At 40.0% G+C, this 22,613-nt stretch overlaps 1 protein-coding gene across 10 annotated transcripts in view; it reads right to left on the reverse strand.

The window, feature by feature from the left end:
- The window catches only part of MAP7D3 (MAP7 domain containing 3), a 43,600-nt gene that overhangs the window by 5,869 nt on the left and 15,118 nt on the right, over window positions 1-22,613 (reverse strand). For 2 of the 10 annotated variants that reach the window (XM_042029169.1, XM_042029168.1), the window contains exons 4-16: window positions 22,226-22,389; window positions 19,416-19,530; window positions 18,459-18,491; window positions 13,880-13,981; window positions 12,074-12,172; window positions 11,585-11,683; window positions 10,387-10,512; window positions 8,346-8,491; window positions 7,831-7,961; window positions 6,988-7,232; window positions 2,516-2,651; window positions 1,223-1,403; window positions 8-112 (exon numbers count right to left, since the gene is read on the reverse strand). In XM_042029169.1, coding sequence (XP_041885103.1) covers window positions 8-112; window positions 1,223-1,403; window positions 2,516-2,651; window positions 6,988-7,232; window positions 7,831-7,961; window positions 8,346-8,491; window positions 10,387-10,512; window positions 11,585-11,683; window positions 12,074-12,172; window positions 13,880-13,981; window positions 18,459-18,491; window positions 19,416-19,530; window positions 22,226-22,389 — 1,682 coding nt within the window. The remainder of the gene's footprint in view (window positions 1-7; window positions 113-1,222; window positions 1,404-2,515; window positions 2,652-6,987; window positions 7,233-7,830; window positions 7,962-8,345; window positions 8,492-10,386; window positions 10,513-11,584; window positions 11,684-12,073; window positions 12,173-13,879; window positions 13,982-18,458; window positions 18,492-19,415; window positions 19,531-22,225; window positions 22,390-22,613) is intronic. The other 8 variants (XM_042029170.1, XM_042029171.1, XM_042029172.1 and 5 more) reach the window with 8 other exon arrangements.

Genomic DNA, 22,613 nt, shown 5'->3' on the forward strand with positions numbered 1-22,613 from the left:
AGGCTACCTTTTTTCTTTCAAGCCTTTCCTGCATATTTTGCTGCATAATTCTCTCCCTTTCTAGTCGCTGTCTTTCGGCCTCTTCTTGAGCTTTTGCTTCAGCTTCTTCTCTCTGAAAATAAAACAAAAAGAAGAAAGCACCCAGTGCATAACTCATTCCCAACAGTCAAAAGCAAAGCAGTTACAGATTCTGGTTCAACACAGACAGGAACATCAGACAATCACTATTTAATATGACCACATATTACAACTAAATGTCAATTACCCCGCTATTGACATGAAATATATATTACTGTGACATTCAGAAACTGAAACTCAACTATACTGAGGTAATGCAAATATTCTGAATGTTGCTGAGCTACTGAATGTTGTTGTTCAAACTATGCTTCGGGATGAACATTTGGCTAACGAGGACAATCTATATAAAGTAACAAGACAGCAATTAAATTCTGAATGTGTCCAGGTTAACTTAAAAATCTTGGCAGTCAGGTATTGCTACAAAGACACTTGGTACTGAACATCTTCTGTTCCTTCTATACTGGAAAATCTTTTCCAGCATGACTGGAAAGAAAATAGAAACATAGTTAACACTCTGAGTAATTGTTGTAAACAAACGTTTAAAGAAATATCCAGACACATGGCAAAGCCATTCATAAAACACAGGTCTTTGAACACAAATAATTTCAATGTAAAACTGCTTTAGTTTTCAGAATTAATCTAATTTAAGAGAAGTCCACTTTCTGCAGAACAGCTCCCTTCAGTTCAAAGGATGTCTTTGTAAAGGTACATGGATACTTGCTGTGGAAGACTATTCAGCAACAGGAAAAGCAGACTTGGAAACACTACCAATCTTTCTTTGTGAGGAATCAAGAGTAAACGAGATTACTTTCCAGACAGACCATCTCCTTGTAAATCTAGCAGTCCACTGGTAAAGTGGGGTCAGTACAAGTATTTTACATATGCAAAAGAGCATCCCTGATGGCTAAAAAACATATTCCAAAATAGCTGCTTCCACCCACACTTGAATTTATTAAATGATAGGAAAAAAAAATATAAATCACAGAGACCAGGGCAAGGAAAGGACCTACGGACATTCTCAAATCCATCTCAGACAGGATGAACTCAGCTTTACATCATGCCTGACAGAGATTTGTCAAAACCATTCTGTAAAAGAAAAACCACAGCAGCAACTTCTTCCAGGAACGCAGCTGGAGCCACAGACCTGCTGTTGAAGCTCTGCGAGTTTTTCCTGCTCTTCCTGTTCCCGGCGGATCCTCTCCTCCTCAGCTTGTCTTTGCTGTTCTTCATAAGTCAGTCTCTTCTCCTCCTCCTGCTTCCGGAGCTCCTCCTCCCGTCTTGCTTTTTCCTCAGTGGCTCTCCTTGCCATTTCTTCTTCTCTGATTCTAGAGTTTCCAAGGTACAGATTACTGGGTATTTATTTCTTTAAAAGTGTGCATGCACAAGAGACAGAGTGGGAAAGCAAGAAAGTTCTATGCACTCCAGTCAAAAAGTAACTGCATAAAGACACTTTCTGGTATGGATTTACAAATGCCACCATCCAGACTTGTCATAGGTAAAATGAGAATTAACTTGGAAGAAATTATCTGTGAGTAAATGCTCCTTGCTGATTAAGTCAAAGCAGGTTGTTCCAATAACGGAATGTTTGACTGAGAGCTGGATTAAGCAACGACCATTTAATAAAAACCATCTGCAACCATGACACGAATGAAGCTTTTAATCACCATCAAACATAAATTTAGTGAGATTTCCTAAAAGACTTTCTTCTACAGCCTGAATTCAGAGATACAGTAAAGGTGTACACTGCCAGCTCTTGCAGACATACAGAGCAGATCTGATGACGTATTTCTGATAAAACACCTAGAGCAGATTATATGCAAGTTTCTGACGGCTTCATATCCACAACTGGGCAACAGACAAAATCTGATGTTCCACCATGCTCACAGAAGCAGAGAGGTGACCCCTGATCTGGACTAAAGTGCTGACTAGCACTAACTTAGCAATTTATTTCTAACAACTTCTATGCAGTGAACCAAATGCACACTGATTTAATATGTTGAATTACTTGCCTGCAACATTCCTGACTACTATTTCATATCACTAAAGTGAGATTTAAGGTACCATCAAACCACAGCCTAAGCTGATCAAAGGAAAGTTTAATACAGAGAGGTCAACTCTTTCAAACCAAATACAAACAAACCAAACACAAGTGGTGCAAAAAGCACATTCTAATTTTGAAACAAAAGCCCCACTGGTGACTGGAAGGAAAAAGAAGCAGTGATTTCACAGGGACTGTGCATTACATATATACTGATATACAAACTGATGTTACACACAGCAACCTGTCCCAGATTGTTGCCAGTGCCTCTCAGCTTCAGTAACCGGATTAATATTTGCAGAGACTTAAATTAAAACTTAGAAAACATACATGGCTGGAGTGCCCCTTCCAATCACACCCCACCACTGAAAGCATCCCTTCCTTCCCCACAATTGTTACCTTTCTTCTTCCTGTCTCTGAATTCTTTCTTGGTCTTCACGCTCTCTTTGCTCCCGTGCCAGACGTCGCTTCTCTGTCAAGATTTTAGCAGCTTCTTCAGCTGTGGTGGTCCCTGCTACTGTTTTGCTACCTGATTCTACAGAAGTTAAAATAATCTGCTGTTAGAAAGCTCCAGTAACTTAAAATTAAGGAAGATGTTATCGCTGTGAGATGAGATCTTATGGCCAACTGATTCAGTATCTTTTCAATCACTGCTCATCACACAGCGAGTGCATCATTATCTAAAGGCCTGCAAGAGCCAAAGGGGAGCCCTGAAGATGCAGAGCCATGATATTGCACTGACACTGATATAGTAACAGCTGACTTCGACAATGTTCCAGCCTTATTCCATATGATGCACTTAAAGATACTCTCCAATTATCACAGCACTTAAAAACATGTCTCTGACAAGACACCCTTATTTCTGTAACGCTTGAACACTGAAAAGAAAACTGAAAAAAATACTGCTTTAGAAAATATCTTTAACTTCCTTCTAATAAAACTGAATGCACATGACCCTAAAGAAGAAATTCTCATTCTTTTATTTTTCTTGTTTCATAACATTAACATTCATGCCTTTATATTTATAGAGTATCTTAGGTGCAAATAATCATCATTTTATCTGGCCCCAAAGGCACATACTAATGACTTCAGTAATACCGTATTTCTATACATTAGCAACAAATCAATTTCCCATTTACATGGAGATCAAAACAGCTTCAACCACCTGGCGAGTAGATCTTTGCAGGTCCTGCTGTTTATGTTTCTTCATGACCTGATTGGTGTTATGGTGTCTGAACATCAGAGACACTAATATAAATTAACATTAGGAAAAAAGACAGAACCATCTTGCCATCCAGCTGCTCTCAATATATATATTGAAAGAACTCTGATTTGTATCAGTTATTCCCATTCTCTAGAAATATTTCTGTTTGAATGTGATTTAAGAACTCATCATCTGAATATTCAGAAAATTAGCTCTTGATGTCAGTAGAGCAGCAGCATCGTAATGTTGGTGAGGACCTGCCATTCTCCTGAACATTTCACAAATCAGCACATACATGTTTGCTTAACATTCATAAAGCCTTCAAGTCAAGGTAATTTTAATGAACTATGACATCAGGGTTTGACCTCTTGTTTTGCTTCTGACCTGAAGACAAATCATTCAAAACACAATGTCATCAATAGGAACTTTAACACCTGAAAAGCTGCTTAGGCCCCCCATGGACACGTAATCACTACCTGCAGCTGCAGGGTATAATTAAATAGAGCAAACTCTCAGCAGCTGAATCATGGCTGTCTTTTGTGCATAAAAATTGCTCTTGCAGTCCTAGGAAAAGCATTTCAGCACTGACGGAGTGCAGGCACAGAGAGTGTTCTAGCATTTAGATTTATCCAAAGCTGAGAAAACACCACCTCCCCAGACAACACATTGCTTCTGATTTGGGAAGAAGTTGCAGTCATATTCATACTAACAAAAACCAGCCACGACTGTTACAAATTTGAACTCAGTCAAAAGGGGTCCTCCTCCTCCTGAGCAAGCAAGACCATTTTGCATTTGTAAAAACCATTAGCAGATCTGCCTATTCAAGAAAGGCAGATGCTTTTCTTCCTATATTCTGTTTCATTTACTGTTGTCAGTGTACAGCCATGAAGAAGTCAAAATGTCTCTCTCTTCCTCTGCCGTATGAGTGTGCTTTCTGTTCAGATTACTCAATTTTTACAGCAGAGGCCATTTTTTGTTGCACATTTGCAATCTCTCCCAGTTGTATCAAATCTGGTTAACATTTAATGTCAGGTTTAACCTATTTCTCCTCCTCAAAACTGAACCTAAATAAGACAACCTAATGCTCAGCAAGAAGCCTAAAGGTTGTAGACTTTTAAGTTCTAGGTTTACAACGTGATAATGACAGCTTAAATACGATTATCTGGTATTGACAGAAGAAAATTAGTCACAACAGTTCAGAACACTGCAGATATGGAAAGAACAGAGGGAGGGAAAAAGCCCGAAAGAAAAGGTTGGGGTTCCCGCTGCATTTTCACTTCTGCTGTTTTATTGATGCTTTCCATATGGATACTTCAATATTGTTTTCATCTCCATGTACCCCTGTAGAGCCTGTTTCCATAGGGCAGGACATGAGACTTCTCAGTATGATTGCTTGCACACCCTAAGAAAATTCTGACACTCTTTTACACTCAGCTTCCTTTTCCTTGTACTCCTAGTCATTACTGGTAAGAACAGCCTTTTTATCAAAAGGACCTTTTTGGAAGGGAAGGGGAAAGAGAGAAATAGACAAGAGAAACAATCTCTGAACACTTGCAAAATGTAGTACTAGCTGGATGGAGGGAAGATTCCAACAGATTTCAAGGTAAATAATTAACTCACATTTAATTTGGGAATCATATTTCAAAGTCTTCAATACTCAGATACAAAATGTGAGGCTCCATGATAGTTTATTACCTATCATCATGCATAAGGTGAGAGCTCATGAAGGAGCACTTCTTATGCCTTAAGTTGAACAAGCCTTTTAATTCTCAGAGAAGCTGCGAGAGACTGCTGCCAGAAATGACAACTGCTCCAAGTCACTGAAAAATAAAAAGTGTTTTACTGCAGAACAGTATATTGCAGTAGGAAGACACAAAAAACAAGACAAAAACTTGATTGCTGTCAGCAACAGGCAAACAAGTTCAGTTTGAAGGAGAAGAGATGGGATGAAGATACAAGTGCACAAAGCTGAAATTAGGCTAAACCTACAAGACTTAGAGACTGATTTGCCACATGCCATTCGCTGGTGTGCTCTGACTTCAGAAGCTGTCTGGGATAGGGAATTGCACCAACCTACAGGGTAACTGCTGACACAGATGTGTAAAATGAAAATTGCCTTGAAAACTGAAAGAAACTTTTCAAGAAAAAAAAATTTGCCTCACATAGCAATATTGCAGTGTACCAAAAATTCAAAGAGAGAAATTAAATAATCTCTTATGTTGAAGAACATGCCCACTATTTCCTTCTGTTCTGTGTCAAAGAAAAAGAGCTTTGCTCAGCCTCAGTAAGAATCACTACGAAGATGAGTATCTTGAGATTAGAAATAAATGAAAAGGGAAACAGATAAACTGGGTTAATACAGTTTCAGAAGTCAGTGTAGAGAGGAGACAGATCAGGCATCCAAGGAACAAGGACAGACATTCTTGTTCCAAAGTAACTGGAAGATACAGGACTAGGACACATTGTTATGGAGAATTACTGATGACAACCAACTGATGACACTGATCAGAAGTAATGATGCTCTGAGGCACACAAGACATTTATCAATAGTATGGCAGCACATCAAGGGATGGACGTTCTGACAGTGAAGACAAAGGACGTGACACCAAAGACGGATGTGCGACTTTGTACAAACATCCACCTCTGACAGCCAGGCTTCCTTCCACAGGAACACATGCCCAGAGAGCTGTACCATGAGTTCTTCAGCTGAATGACACTTCTTCACATCCAACATGAGCAGTGTCAGGAGGAGCCTCAGAAGTGGCAGCAGAGAACAGCAGCAGCCGAGGAATGCAGACAGGAACTGCACATGCATTAACGTGCAGCAAGCACATAGTCCCACTTACCTCGTGTCTGGGGGATTCACTCCCAGTACTGCCCACTGGCTGTAACTTACATTCTAAAGATCCCTCCTTTTCCTGCCAAGGGTCCCCATAGTCCTTCTCCAGAGTGAACTGCCTGCCAGATCTCACCAGAAGGCTCTCCCAGATTCTGTTGGAGATGGCAGCTGGTATTTTTCCCAGCGAGGGACAGAGGCTGGGCTCATGTGGCACAATGAAGAGGACTAGGACACTAATTGCTTATGCGGTATATGGCTCTCCTTAATCTACCAGGGTAACTTCTCCGTGTGACTTGTGAACTGATCACTCTTCTTAAGGCAGCAATGACTACACATTCACTGGAACTTAGGCCGAGGCAGCCTTCGAGCATTGTGAAAACTCTCTCTCAGCCTGTGATGAACAGGAGCTGATTTTGTCCTCCAAGCAGTTCTCTACAGGAGCATTTTGAGAACTACCAACTGAACTGAAAGACCTTTGTGTAGTTTAACTACTGACTTTATAAACCTAAGCTAGTAGATCCCTCAGCTAGAGCAGCTAAAGCCCAGAAGGCAAAGAGGATTTCTGCTTTTCTTAAAATTACAGTACAAGTAGTAATATTGAAAGCCCCTGACTTAAATCTCCAAGTAAAATAAACCAGCTACTGCATTAAAATTCACATCCCAAAGTCATACCATGTAAAATTATTATATAATCAGCAATGAACAGCTTCTGCCTTAAAGCATCCTACCCTCCAGTGCTGTGCCTCACAAGCCAGTTGTTTCCCCCATCCTAGCACACACTGGAGAGGCCTTGAGCAGGAGTGAGTCAGACACTGAGAAAACACCCACCTTCTTTGGTCTTTGTGCTAGCTGCTCCTGGATCTCTCTCCAAGCCTGGGGAAGCACCTTGTTCTTGTCCTGTTCCTTCTGTGCTCTTATCCTTTGGTTTGCTCTCTGCTTCAGTTTTCTTTTTGGTAATGTTTATAACACCTGGTGTGAGAGATGGACGCTGGATGGGTGCTGATTTAGGGACTGGAGTAGGAGATGGTGGTCTTTGTTTCGACATGCCAGGTGAAGGTGGGCGAGTCTTCTGTCTGTTGAAATAAAGAATATTTTTCAGAGCTAACAATGAAAACCTCAACCACGCATCTGAGGACAGCAGTCTCCTTTGTTTAGTTTAGATTACATACCTGACTTTTAAAAATAAATCCACCCTCAAACTATTGGTGCCTTCCCCATAAAATTCAAGCCAGGATTCCAAAACATCCAAGTTACCAAGACTTGCTACTAGTGGGCTAACATCAAAACAGGACTGCTAGCCCAGATAGCCATTTTACTCCACATCTAGGATAAACCTCATGATTCCAATCCAAGAAACTTCCTACACTAATACAGGTGGATCAGTTTATTCAAAAGCTTGCAGGCCTCCTGTTGGTTTTAGAGCACAGACTGAACAGAAAATCAGGGTGTGTTTTGTCTGCACAACGAAGATTGAAGTAAAAGCTGCATCCCTACTGTGGGAAAGGAAAATTGGACCCCAAATGAAGTCTTTTCTGTACAAACAAGGCATAGCATAGGTCATCCAAACTAACAGCTCAGCTGTCTTGAGACAGGGAGCAGCCTTCATTTTGTGCTGAATAAAAGGTGTTTGCACATACCTGACTGCAGATGGGGTTTAATTGGGACGCATACCTGACTGCAGAAGGGGACGGAGGATGCTTCACCAAATTAGCAGGAGAGGGGGATCTTCTACGGGCAGACACAGATGGTGAGGGAGGGCGCCTCAAACCAGAACCTGGGGATGATTTTTCTGTCTCTGATTTCTAAAAGATACACAAAACCAAAATACTGCTGACTCTCTAGGATACATTGCAGACAGAGGAGCTGTGATTCCAACAAACAAGTTGAATTTCCTTTCAATTTCCTTTGTGTTCCAAAATACAAACCTGGTCAGTGTTTAATTTTTACATAAATTAAACTTTGGGAACCACAAGCAGCAAACAGTATGCCTTCAAGATACAAGAGAGATCAAGTACCATAAAATTCCAATTTGATTTTAATACTGTATATTTTTTAGGCAAATGCTATTGTACGTTTCATTAATGCTTATTGAAAGCAGCAGCAAAGAGGTAAAACAGGATCCCATCCTGAGCTGTCCCAACCCCCCGGATTAATAGAAACTTAATTCCTGTGGGTTTTCAACAAACCTGGGTTGAATCAGGTGAACTTGCATCAGATGAAGATACAGAGGACTTCAACCTGTCGATGCTACGGCTGCGCACCGGCACTTTAGGAGCTGGGACTGGGGAATTGATGGAATTGGCTGAAGCTGAACGAGGACAGAGGTGAGAGTCTATAAAAGTTAGGAATTTGACAAGACAAAACGAGAACCAAGTGCACAGCATAAGAACAGGAGAGAAGGAAGAGGGAGAAAAAGAGAAAGAGAGATTGTGTGTGTTAGAAACCATACAGGGAAACACCGCAGGCAGTGCACAGTGCAGTGGGTCACAGACAGACACCACCACCACACAATTAGTACTTGGGAAGCAACAGCACCAAGAATAATATCACTCTGAAAGCAGCAGTCTGGAGTAGATAAAAATAAAATGCTTTTCCAAAAATGGACCAAATTTGCAGTACACCAGCATTACTTTTATTTTAGTCAAGTTGCATTTGATCACAAATGCTTCAGTTTTAATGGCTTAGCATATTTCCTGACACTTTCTTCATGCCAGGTTCAGATTTTAAGCATGTTTCCTCTATACTCAAGGAGGAAACCTTCCTTCTTCTCAAAGATGGTGTAAAAGGAATCTATCAAGAGGAAAAGGTCAACTATTTAACTACGATACCTTTCCTACCTGAAGTGTCAATCTCTTCACATATAAGATATTGAAATTAATTTTATCTTACTACTTTTTTCACTAACATGATCACAGACAGATAAGCACACATAATGGAAAAATATTCTAAAACTAGATATTGGATTCTTCTATTATTCAAATAAATTGTGACAAATGCCAGCACTTAGTTTTGTAACTTTATGGAAAATACATTTTATTTTTGTATTTGCAGCATTTGTGCAAGGAGACCTGCATTCTGTTTGTGCACAGGTTGTGCTAAAGCACAGGTACGTTTCTACTGAAATGAAAAAAGTACCTCTAAGTAAACTTATAAAAACGTATCTTTGATTCAGCAATAGTGAGTGCCACATGCTAACAGTAACAGAAAAAAAGATGGTATTTCCCCAAATGACACGAACTGAAGTATTCATGGTAAAATAAAAGCAGCACATACAGAGGTGTGTAAAAATATGACTATTGACTACAAACCAAAAAATAAAAACTGATTATTAGACAAGGGGAACAGTGTGGAAATGTCACCATCACCGACAAGGACCAAGTGAAGTGGTATAAGATAAAAAAATAAAGATGGGATAACATACTTAAGAGGAAACAAGCAAAACTGGGAGCTCAAGTTGTAAGGTAAAAGAGGAGAAAGGACTCCACATTGGTTCCAGAGATGCATTTACAGGGACATTATTAATTAACTAGTAGCAATTCCAGGACATGTGGGATGCAGCTAGGGGGGCTTGCCCACAAGGCAAATGCCTGCTCTAGTACCAAACTGAGTCCCAGTGTGGACGTATCAGCTCAGTCTGGACCAATACAAAACTGCTTGAGTAAGCCAGGATATCTCTCTTCTCCTATTAGACCTTGAATTCTACTATCAGTTGAACAAAGCCAGCTCAGGGTTTCCTGTACTTATCTTAAGATATTTGTCATTGACTATTGTCATGTTCCTGCAAGAGTTTCTTCCCCTACAGAAATTTAGGTTTTGCACTTTGAAATTATAGGTTTGGGGCTTTTTTTTCCTTTTATTACCTAGTACTGCTCTAACCAGAATGTCTCATATTGATTTGAGGGTACAAACGCAGATCTCTGTCAGTTAAAAAATCCACACAAAAAAGCCCCAGAACGAATACCAGCATCTGGTTCTCTGCAGAGCAAGTAAACCAGCATTGGAGTTTAAAAGCCAGTATTATTCTATGTTTTTGTAAAGTAAACATGCCGCACAGTATATGAATTGGTATTAATGACCACAGAAAATACTAGGTAAGTAATATTACACAGAACCATCTATTAACTGTCTGATCCAGACCAAAGTGCAGCATAGTTAGCAGCTATCATCTAAGTTCTTGCTTGAAGAACAACTGCGTAAGACTTTGAGGCTTCGCTGCCCTCCTGTTACCTGAGGGGTCCTGTCCATCAGCCGACAAGGTAGCAGCACTTTTACTCCTAGCTAGGAAGGCCTGTGTGGGGGCGAGGAGGCGGCTGATTACGCTACTGTCCAGGGGACTGAGCTGGGAGCGACGAGCTGGATGACAGGAACAAATGAAAAAGGATCCAACATGAAATCATATCATGGAAAAGACAAGCAGTACAAAGCAAAGGAAGAGCATTGTTGCAAATCATTACAGTTTTGGAAGAACAATACTGAAGTCAGGGAGAGGGAAATCCAAACTACAAGCACAGAAGGACTAAACACTGCAATCTCTTATGTTGCACTTCACGTTCTTGCCTTGCTTAGTACAAGTCATTTTAATGTGCAGAGACTGGCACGTGTACAACAGAGGTGAATGCTCAATCCAGTCAAAGTATGAGATGTTTTTGACTGAGCTCTTCAGAGCTACATTCTCTAGATTGCAGGAAAGGCTGTTTTGACAAAATAAACGCAAGACTTTCAAGTCAAAGTGAGCAGTTATGGTCAAGCATTGCCTGCACACACAGATTCACATGGACAGCACCCATCATTCTCTCATACAGGAAAGATTCTGAAGCAGAAATAATTTCAACTGCTGGCAACAGCTGCTAAAAAGGAAAGTTTCAGAATTGTTAACTCAGAGGGATAAAACATGTTAGAGAAGGTGCTATTCTTCAGGTTTAGGAGGAGTTCCTAGGAAAGAGGTTATTTGTAACCTAGGGGGGAATACAGAGACCAAAAGAGACTGAAATGAGAACAGGCTTCTTCCTTCTGCATGCACATGGTTTACACCAACAGCAGGAACAGAGAAGTTGCTTTTAAACTGAATAAGGAAAGGGAACTTAAAAAAGCAAAGGTAAGATTTAACTTTACGAAGTGAGCAACTCAGTGACATTTTTACCATTTCTGACACGTAAACCTACCAGCTCTCCAATACATTGTTCTCTTACACAGAGAGACATGCTGCTACCTGCTTGCAGTGTTATTTAACGATAATCCTTCTTAAAGGATTTCTTTTTTTGTCCAAAAGTAAAAAAATTAACTTCTACCGTTTTATCTTTTACACTGGGTAACTAAAAAGCCATTAAAAAGTCCTAGAAATTTAAGAACCTAGGAAACTAGTGAAATTAAGCCTATTCAAACTTTAAAGGCTTTAATAAAAAAATCAGTTTTATGAAGCAACCACCTGGTTTTTCTTCCTTTTTCACTTTTTCTAGCTCTGGAGAGGATTGGAGTTTACTACTCATTCTACTCAAAGATGTGCTCCTCTTCTTTTCTGTTCCTCCTAGAGACCAAGCGTAAGGAAGATTATTTTTAACAAGTTATTCTTATGTATGATTTTCTAAATTGCCATCCCATGCTTTGCTTTTCCTAATTAGCTAAAACCATCAATGTATCATTATGAAGCACTGTTTTCTCATGAGTTAAATGGTTTGGCTACTATTTGTCTGCTTTCCCCCCACCCTTCCACTTTTCAGAGGAATAAGGCTGGTTTAGAGACAGTTACCCAATATCTGGCACTGTAATGTGCATAATGGTATTTATGCCACAGTGCACAGACTGCATGAAGGCCTGAGTGAAAACATTTATAATGGAACTGGGACATGGTTTAAAGTCATCTTCAAATATCCCATTTACTGCCTCCCAATTCTCAAAACAAACAGGTTTCTAGCACCTTTCTGTTCCACCTGCGAACCTTTGGGTGCTGACTGCTGGGAATGTAGAGGAACTGTGTTATTCAGTCTGTTTAATGAGGCACTTCTCTTTGTGGTACCTGGAAGTGAAAGTGCATGGATTAATTATGCTGAAAAGCCCAGAGGTCCCCTCCAACACCTGCCCCACTTCCCTAAGAGAGAGAAGAATGATTAAGTCACTTTATAATATTGAATTCTTCAGAAGCAGAAAAACTGGATCAGGGAAGAATCGCTTTATATAAAGCATTACTTCTTACATTTCTGCATGTTTCTGATCACAGCAGCAGGATGTCAGTCACAACAGATTCTTGTTTGACCTACTGAGGCCACACTTGTACACCTTTTAAAATACACGAGAATTTTAAAAGGCTATTGCTCACATTCTCTATGAGTATGAGTGAGCCTAGAATTAACACAGAACACAGTGTTAAGTGGAGATACTCCACTGATCCAGGGTAAGCATCATCTTCTCATTTCCACATTCTGCTCCTTCACCCTCCCAGGCAAACATGCATGACAGAAACAATCTGGTTCATTCTGTGACTGTATTTAGTGTCCTCTGAATTTACCCATCTTTTTACCAGGCATTTCTCCCCAAGTGTCAGATGGAGCGCACAGGATCACTCTAAGTCAACCTCGACATCCTGACCACATAGATCACTTGGAGTCCCGTCCAAATATGTTATATTTCAGGCCACCTAAGAGTATTTTCTCCAAAGCAACTACAGATTCACAAAGGATTTCAAGGTATGACAGTAAGTTTGAAAGCAATCCCAATTAGTTGATAATTAGTGACTTCCTTTGTAAGCTGTTTAATTTGTACTTTACAGCCCTGCTTCTGACTCACACAGAGCTGAACCCTGCAGACACATAATATATAAATATAATTTAAAATCACAAGCAGCCTCCAGTGACTCAGAGCCCCTGCCAGTATAGATATAGTCACTGATTTCCCCACCAGGCATACAGTGCATGAGCACAAATTTTTCTGCTGCATCACCTTCCAACAAAAACCAGCAAAACCACCTTTAGCTGTGTCTGTGTCAGGGATTCCTCTAGCAGAGTTTGCTTGATCAGAGGCTGCAGACTGGCAGAACACTGGAGCACAGACCTAGCTGAATCTGCTTTGTATTAAACAGCTTTTAGCTTATTCATCATTTTAGAAAAAACAAAAAGAACCACCGAGAGCAAAAACCTCCCTAACTGCGATACAGGCAGGTTCCTATGAAACTCTGGGAAGATTCTGCATAATGAAATCTCACGCTAAAACAAGCCAAAATATGTGCACTGACAAATAGCTCTTATTTATCTTAACAAGTAGATTAGGACAACTCCTTGCCAAAAATTAAGTTTATTTTTTCCCTTCCCACTGGCAATCAAGTGACTGAAGCTGTCTAACAGAACAAGGCAAACTTAATTTTTGTACTATTTCTATTGTGCTGAAATTTTAGGGTGTGAATTAAGGCATGCAAATCCATAGAGACGATGGGAAATTATCTGTGGATCATTCACCAAGATTTGACTTTAGTAACAGAATTACAGAAATAAAAAATAAAAAACCAGCAATTTTACCGTTGCTCTTCTCCTCTAACAGAGATCACATCAACTGGGTCAAAGCCCTGAACAGTCAAGCTGGATTAACAAATTACATGAAATGCATCTGAGATCAAAATATGAAGTGAGTCACACAGCAGGGGAGGAGGGAGGAGTTTCATTCCACCTCCTGTCTCCTCCCCGGCCCCAGTTCAGCAGTGCCCTGCTCCCAGCAGCCACAAACCCACACTTACTTCGATCTGAGGCGTTTAAAAGTGCTGCAGATGACGAGAGGCGTTTGCTCACGGCAGCCTCTGCCTGTTTGAGGTTGGCTGTGGAGGGCGAGCGTTTGCTGGCTGTGGAGAGACAAGTGATAACTTTAGAACTCGCCTTCATACTGAGCCTTTCACATCTTGCTGAGAGCTCACTCTCCAAGCATTACATCCTGAAAGCTATTTCCACTTTCGTTCAATGAGAAACACAAATGATTTTGTTTTCCTTCGAACAGGCTTGACACCATTAGCACCAGCTGGGACAGGCACAGAAAAGGTAGAGTTTAGTGGAGTCATGCTAGGATTTATGCATATGTGTGCAAACAAGGGATTTTTAAACCCTGTGCCCCTAACATGTAAAGACAAAAGCTACTGAGGTTGTGTGTTGTTATCAGACTGGCAAGACAGAGAAAATAACAACAAAATCTGGAAAATTTCTTTCTTCATTCCTGTCACATAGGTATGTCAAAACAGTTTTTTAATCACTAGTTAATAAATCCAAACCAAAACAAATTATCTTGGAGAGATAAAACCAAGTCCTGAGGAAAGGCAAGAAAGCATTCCTATTTCTGATTGCTTCGCAAAGGTTGCTGTACTTCAGAAATTGCCTATTTTTCTATAAAAGCTACTCTTAAGTTAATGTTTCCTATGAAATCTGCAATTCTTCCGGGAAAAAAAAAACTGCCACAAGAGGCATTAATTTTTTTTTTTTTTGTATGTGTATACAGACACGTACACACACAAAAATCACATCTCGTGTGGCAGAATTGCAAGTTTATTACAAGGCACATAAATACCTGCATTTTAATTTCAAATAATGTACTTTCAGGATGAACACTACTCCAGAGTGTGAAAGCCTTGGAAAAGCATGTACCTGTTGCTATAGAAACTCAGTAAGCAGAAAACATTAATGTACACAGAGTGGTGCGGACCAGCATAACAAACACACGAAATTCTATACATCTAACACAAGTAATCGATTTTACTGACATACTGGACAGCAAAGATGATTAATCTGAACTCATTAGTGAGTAAGTACCAAAGGACACAGTAGCACTACTCACCACAGAGGCAGCATCTTTTCCCTTTGCCAGCATGCTACAACAGCCCCTTATAGCCAGAGCCAGGACATCAGGATTCCTATGGACAGCCCCATGGGAAGCTCTTGTGACACTGAACAAGAGCAAAGTCACCATGGGATAAGAGGGAGATCTACTGAATCTAGTTAAGAATGAAGAACTGAGCTTAGTGGATGCTTTCCCAACATCAAAAAGAAGGAAAAAAAAGGGGGCATTTTATGAATGGAGCCTGAGAACTGGGATAACTAAACAGCCTTAAGAGGTTTTATATACAAAAATCAGGAAACTCGTAATTCATATATTCGGATGTTTTTGGAAGGGGAAGGCTACCCTCTAGTGTCTGCTCTTATAAGGAAATCCTGCCTCCTGCCTGAACTCAACTGAGTCCAAGGCCTCCAAACATCAGAGACACTTCACACAAATTTCTCTTGGTTCAATTTAGCACTTCAGCACCTGCATGAAACCTGAGATTTGGTCTATCACCTACTGGGACCCTGGTAAAGAGGTCAATGCTTTTTTGATCAATACATTTGCATGATCAGATGGCCTCAACTTTTTTCCCTACCTCATTTACAGTACAGTTTCTGCAAATTTTAAAGCTCTTTTCACTAGAAAAAAATGCTTTAGAAGAGAGACAGGATATTCCTGAGCCAGTCAGTCTGGTTATGTAGCTATTTACAAAACATCATTTGAAAAAGTACCTCAAGTATCTTTTTTGGGGGAAAGCTAGAAAACCTTCATCGAGGGGGTTTGAAATGGAAGAAGCACACAGCCCATGTGACACCAACGTCTCTATTTTTCTAACGGAAGGGGGAAAGCAAGCTGCAGCAGCAGAGCTAAAGAAAGCATGTCTGCCATGCAGCAGGGCTTGGAACTGGGCAAGGAGCTGGGAAACATGGGATCTTAAGAAAATCACTCAGAGTGAGGAGCTTTCAATCCTCACAGGGTTTCACTGAGAGAGGGTGCTGCAGCACTGCCAGAGGCTGGATAACATTAGGTTACATAAAATAAGATTAGCTATCTTTCACTTCCTTCCAAATTTCTACTAGGACAAGGAAGCTCTTCATTTAGCAAGGAGAGACTCTGGCAGCCCCATTTCTATTCTAATAGCACATCTCCAGTCCTGTTGCACCTGAATCTCTGGTTCTACTCAGCAGGCACCACTAAAACACCCCCTTTACCAGGGCTGTCATCAAGGATGCTTTATTGCACAGCCTGGCCATTTCTCTTGGGAGACCCACACCCTGCCTGTTTCATCTTAGCACTGACAGCAATGCCGTTAATGTAACACTTGACTCTGAAGCTTTCATCAATTTTTACATTTCACCATCAGCAGGATCCCTGGTGTGGTCTCATGAATCACACTCAACATCCCACAGAACTGCTGATAGTCAGGGAAATGTTCCATTACATGGGCTTCACTTTCCAGAGCACACTATCACCCAAAACTGCCCTGCCGCTCAATGCTCCTAAATATTACTGTTAACAGACCCAGTTCATGGGAGCCATACCTGATTCTGCATTTTGCACAGCCATACCATAGACAAGAATGCCTTTTGTCATAAAATAATTAAAGAATATTTGAAATCAGTTCCCCAAATAGTTCTCATTTTAAGAAATGGGGCTTTAATCCCAAATCTGCCACAGAATTTGATGGTGGAAATATAATATTGCATTGAAATTTGCTCTAGATGTGCAGTTAGAACAGGTGCACTATTCAGCCACAATGATGTAATGGAGCAAAGCTCATCTGGTGTCATTTTTAAGTGGAAAAAAAAAAAAAAAGGTAGTTGTTGTCTTTCCAGAAATTATGCAAATATAGGACAAAATGGACCATATAAGTATTTTTTAGAAAGCCAGCTGGACTTAAGTATCCCACATGGCTTGGGTAGATTTTTAATAATAATTAAGTAATGAGCTCTCGAAGTTAAAAAGAATTACCCTGAAATAGGAATAAATACAAGACATGTAAAACCAGTCATGGTTCCACATGATCCACCCCACACATCATAGTTTCATGTTTGAAACATTAGCATAAAATCAAACACAATTTTAAAACAATGTGGGTGCACAAGGGTTTGACTAGGACATTGCATTATCTGTTTATCACCATAGCAATTTTCTTCCAGATTGCTGCCAAGTTATCCAAATTGATCTACTGTTGCTGAACTATCTGCATAGCTGCTTTATGATGCATAAGTCACAGTTTAAGCACCCATTATTATATCAGGAGCATTTGTGTTGGAAAATATTTTATCTTAAATGTGCTTCAGCAGCACTGAAGACCTTCCTCCACAACAAAAAGGACAGACAACGCTCATTTCCTCATATAAATCAGGAGAGTGCAAAGAACATTACTTTGTGTTTGTCAGTAGAATAAAACCCAGCACTTCCTTAAACACATAAGTCAAACGTGATTTTTCCACTTTCAAGGTTAAACAGTATTTGGTAGTGTGAGATACAGTAAATGGATTTATATATGTATCCAAGGAACACATATAAAGCAAGTAAACCAACCCAGCCAAACTGGCTGATTTTGGAGAAAATTAGGGGCTCATGATGTGCAGCAGAAGGGAAGAGAAAAGTTAACTAAAATACATATGCTTCTGCTGTGTTGCCAGAGTAGTTAAACCATAGTCAGACCTTCACTGCATTTTCAAGTCTCACTTGTCTGTGTCACAGACAGCTGCACTGCATTAGTAATGCTGTGGGCATGCACAGACTGTCAGGATTCAGATTCAGCTGGGTCTCAGCTGAGAGTTTTCATCTCAAACTAGCTGCAAGAAATAATTTCGCTTATTAAACAGATGTATCAGTGATCCAAAGCATTTCTATGAATGGCTCAGTCTGTGCACTGGAAAGTGCCAGAAATCTAATGAAAACACACTTAATGTATGGAATTATCTTTAGATAATTGGGACAGCCCTGATTTTGCAAAACCCTTCACGGAAAAAGTAACAAACTGCACAAGAGACCCATTCCCTTTCACAAAGTTTCAGCAATATATAATTTGATTTTGCAAATGTTACTTCAACTGCTGGTAAAACAAAGCAAAAAGGAAATAAACCAAGCCCTACCATATACTTTTAGCAAATTAGGAAGCAATGAAAGGGTCTGAAATTACCCTTAAAACCCCCAAATCTTAGACTACTGAACTAATTTATATTCAAATACTTGCCACTAAGAATTTCTCTTCTCCCTGTGCTGTATCCAGACATCTTTAAAAACCCAAATGCACATAGCCTTTCCCTGAAAATTCCCTCAGGATGCCATGACTTATGCTGTAGTTGAATTAGCTGGGAGGGATAGCCAAAATGAGGGGAGCTACTTTCTACTTAGGGATCACATTTGTTGCACAGCTGTCCAAGATCCAGGAAAAGACCTATAAGGAGATGGTTTTCCTTAGTTTGAGAAGAACTCAAGTTTAAAAGATTAGTAGTGAGTGCAAAACAACAGAAAAATAAAATTTTAGAAATCAATACCACCAGTTCCACCTTCATCTGTGTTCCGTTGCTCTGTAGAAGAAGAAGGTTTGTAAGCTAAGTCACGAGGTCAAATAGCAAAAAATGCAAGTTAACCAAAAAATGGGGATGCTGCATATCATGACAACTTACATCCCAGCACTTTGAAACATGTTACAAACACACACTCAATCTGACAGAAAATGACAGTACTAAAACACACTCAGTACAATTCCACCAATACAGAAGACAGGCTGAATTGAAGCATTTTTGAATAATTTTATTCCTGCCCAATAACTTATGTTATTTCTTGGTAGTTAGGTAGTGCATGAAAAGATCCCTTCCACTGCAATCCTTATTTGTTGGTCTGATTTCAGAATGTTTACAAACAGAAACAGGTCACTGTTAAACATGAAATGATCTCAGTTCAAATTAAAGAATGTTAAAATACATCACCTAATCCAGAATGGAACCCATGCTCCAAGAAGCTTGGACTGTCCACTGCATCTCCTTACCCCTTACTGGGCATTCAAATAATCAGTCAGCATTCCATAACTCCAAGGGTGTGTTTAAAACATTTTAGATGTGATATCAGAGTACAACTGGGTATTTTTGTTTGTATCACCAGTCTTAGCACTCCATTACATGAACTGCATTTGGAGGACTCTGAATTATCTTAACATTACACATTGTAGTTCTCCTTATCTGATGTTTGCGGGCTGGCAGTGCTGTCACGTGTTGTCCCGTGTCCCATGGAGCTTCTCTCCAGCTCTTCCCAAGGTTGAAAATAGCTGTAAGTCTGAGCAGCATTCCAGGGCAATACAGATATGACACTTTCCCCATGAGCTACCCACAGATCCTGCTTTAAGATCCAAGATAGGAAAGGATGCCCAGGTCTCTATGAGTGGGGCTGCATCTGCCAGTGTTCACACATAACATTCTGTGATTTTAGTCCTGCTACAAAACGGTTATGCTTACCTGTTTTGCCTTCTGAGTCTGGAGTTACGGATCCCCCCCATGACCATCTCTTCTGTCGTGTTTCCAGCCGCTGATTCCGTTCCAAGGTACGATGTAGAACTGCTTCATAGCGCTCCTACCAAACAACATCTCCATGAAGCTTGTAACTGTTAAACACAGCCACACCAGAAAACAAAATACAGACCTCCAGTATGATCTATAATCTGTTTTACCAGGCTTTTGTTACAAAAATTATCATGCAAAGGACGTTGAAGGCAAGTAATGGCTTCAAAATACTGCAAACATTATTAGATTGAGCTAAAGCACAGATAATCTATTCTACTCTTTACTTAAAATAGCCACCAAACAGATTCCCTATTCAGTAAACAGCACTACTAATTTTCTAAATAGGGATGAACTCCAAACTGAGCAAAAGTAAACGATTACCCATGAAACTATTTGTATGATGAAGTTATTTCTAGGTGATAAAAATTCTCCATTATAAAATATTAAGTATAAGGTTATTTCTGTTTCCAAAGAGCTATAAAAACAATGACCCAGATCTTAACAGACACTAAGACAGATGTGATGAAACCAGAAACAACAAGACATAAAGGCAAAACTGCAAGAGAACACCAATCAACTCCAGGCCTCAGCAACCACTGCTGACAGGACAAAGGGGGCTGAAAGAAGCTTTTGCTGCTGTCTCCAGAACTAGTAACTGCTAACAGGGGAGCTTTAGCTCTTGTGCATAAAGATGAACTGTAACCATGCTACACTCTTTCTTTCCAGCCAGGTTTCCACACGTGTCAACAACACATTTCTCTTCTGGAATAGTTATATCCCAAGTGATCTTTTGAAGCAGTATTTGCTCCTGATACACTGCAGTTAAGATGTCAAGGGAACTCATTATACAGCCATTTCTCCCACTTGAGGACACAAAACTTTCACCTTCTTTCAACACCATTTCACAACACAAACTAAAAAAAGTTGCCGTGAAAAATACACAATGTAAACTTGGAAATGAGGGTTCTGCTCATCGACAAAAGAAAAAACTAAAAGTTTTTGTTTGAAATATAAACCTTAGCTTCCCCTCTGTTAGTGTAACCTGAACTAGAGTTTACCTAAGGTGCCAAAGTACCCAGACATTATGTAATCTGTAGATTGTATTTCCATGGAGGTATCTGCAGTGCAGTAACTCTTCAGTCAGAGTTAAAGACACAGGCTTCACTTTACAAATGGCAGACATGAGCTCAAGGCCTCAATACAGTGAGCTGCAGATGTACAGAATAACTGAGGAGCTGTGGGGAGACAGGTATCTGAATCCTCACCATGGACAGTGGTCCTCAAGGTTCTTAAAATCACTTCCTTTTCCACAGTATTTGCTATTGTGCTGCTTCTACCTTATTAGATGATTAACTAAATGACACTTAGCTGAATTAGTTAATAACGTTGGGATCCATGTGTTTTGATGCACTTCTATCTACCAAATTTACAACTGTAGATGGTATCTTGCTGGTATCTTTTTCTCCTGTCAGAGTACCAAAGTCAAGATCTGTTTCAACTTTCTAATTGAAGGCAAGGTTTTACAGGTCAAATTCATACTGTCTTTCCATCTTCCAGATTCTGCATGCAGAAGGTCATGTCCAGGGACTGAGTAAAAGACAAGATTAACACCTCATTGTTAGTCCTTGTCTTCCTTGATTATTCACTCTGGAGGTCACTTAAAACATATCTACCATCTTCAAAACTACATGAATAAATGTAATAAATGTAAATGTTACACCTTTTTGAAGCATAAGGGATGCTTTTCGCATAAAGTAGTTGCTTAAAGAAATGACACTGCACTGGACTGCAGTCAGAGCCCACCCCAAATATTTCTGTTCTCCAACAATGTTAACTATTCCATGAAGTTCAAATGAAATATCAATCCGATCACACCAAGGAGCTGATTAAAGAAAACCAAATACCAGTGAAAAATACTGCCAGTCAAAAAGGGTAGAAAAGATGAATTGCTAGAACAGTGTAACAATGCTGGACTCCAAAGGAGCAGCCAGCCAGGTTTACAGGCTCTTCACCAATGACCCACAGCAAGTTCTTACAACCAGCTTATGAAAGCACAGATGTGTGATGCTTCCACTGCTGACACCCTGGAAATGAACTCTTTCAGAACTTGCACATTTAATATGCACTAACAGAGCCACTTGTCAAAAGGATGGAATAACTTCATGTATTTATTTCTGCTATCAGCTTCTATCCATTTGCAGTGAGTCCCAAACTCAAACACTGCTCTGCCTGCCCATGTGCCGTCAGAGCAAAGGCCAGTGAAAAGTCACTACACTGTTCAAAGCAGCAAATGACAAATACGCAGGTAACATCACCACCTTTCATCATACGGGAATGAATTCTGATTTAGAAGAACTAAGAGAATGTGAGTCTCAGGCCACAGCAGGGCTAAAAGAAAGCAAGACACAGAAATAAGAGAAGTAAGTCTGAGACCTGTCATCCATGCTGATTTACAGACAGACTCTACAAAGTGCTCTGAAGGCATCTGGAAATCTAGGAATATGGGGTGGGGTTTTTGCTCATGTGAAAAATAGCCAGCACTCCAACAGCCACAGCTCCTGAAGTCCCGAGTGCATCAGCTATAGCTAAAGTTCTGGGGGGAAGGTGGACATGTGTCTACACAGCCCACTGTAGATATGGAAAATACTTTTATGTTCTAATACATTCATCATTTCCGTAAGTTTCTCATTCACACCACTTCAGAGCACGGTAATGTAGGAAAACAATGTAGTTCTTTTAAACTATTGAACTTTGATGTGTGTTACCTTTTCCTCCTCTATTTTTTGTTTCCTCTTTTCTTCTACTGCTGCCCTCCGTTGCTCCTCTTTCTGCTTCATTTCTTTTAGCTTTCTCTGCCTTTCTTCTAACTGCTTTTCATACTGGAGTTTTGCTTTTCTCTCCTTTTCAAGAATTTGTGTCTCTTTGGCAGCTGTGAGAATATTTTTAAGAAAAAATTAAAATCAAACTTAGCCATTCACTGATATTGGAATGCAACTTACAAGCAAGAGACTATCCAAGCAGAATTAGTACAACTTGAAGTGAAAATGTACAGGAAGATGAGCTTGCAGAGGTGGATGACATCACACATGACAATGGGTTCATCTTTAATTCTGCCCCAGGTTGGAAGTGGAATAAGAACCTTGCCTGCCACTA

The sequence above is a fragment of the Corvus kubaryi genome, unplaced genomic scaffold (genome assembly GCF_017639235.1).
Source record: "Corvus kubaryi isolate FWS band 111438036 unplaced genomic scaffold, C.kubaryi_AGA036_p1.0 37322, whole genome shotgun sequence".
Lineage (NCBI taxonomy): Eukaryota > Metazoa > Chordata > Aves > Passeriformes > Corvidae > Corvus > Corvus kubaryi.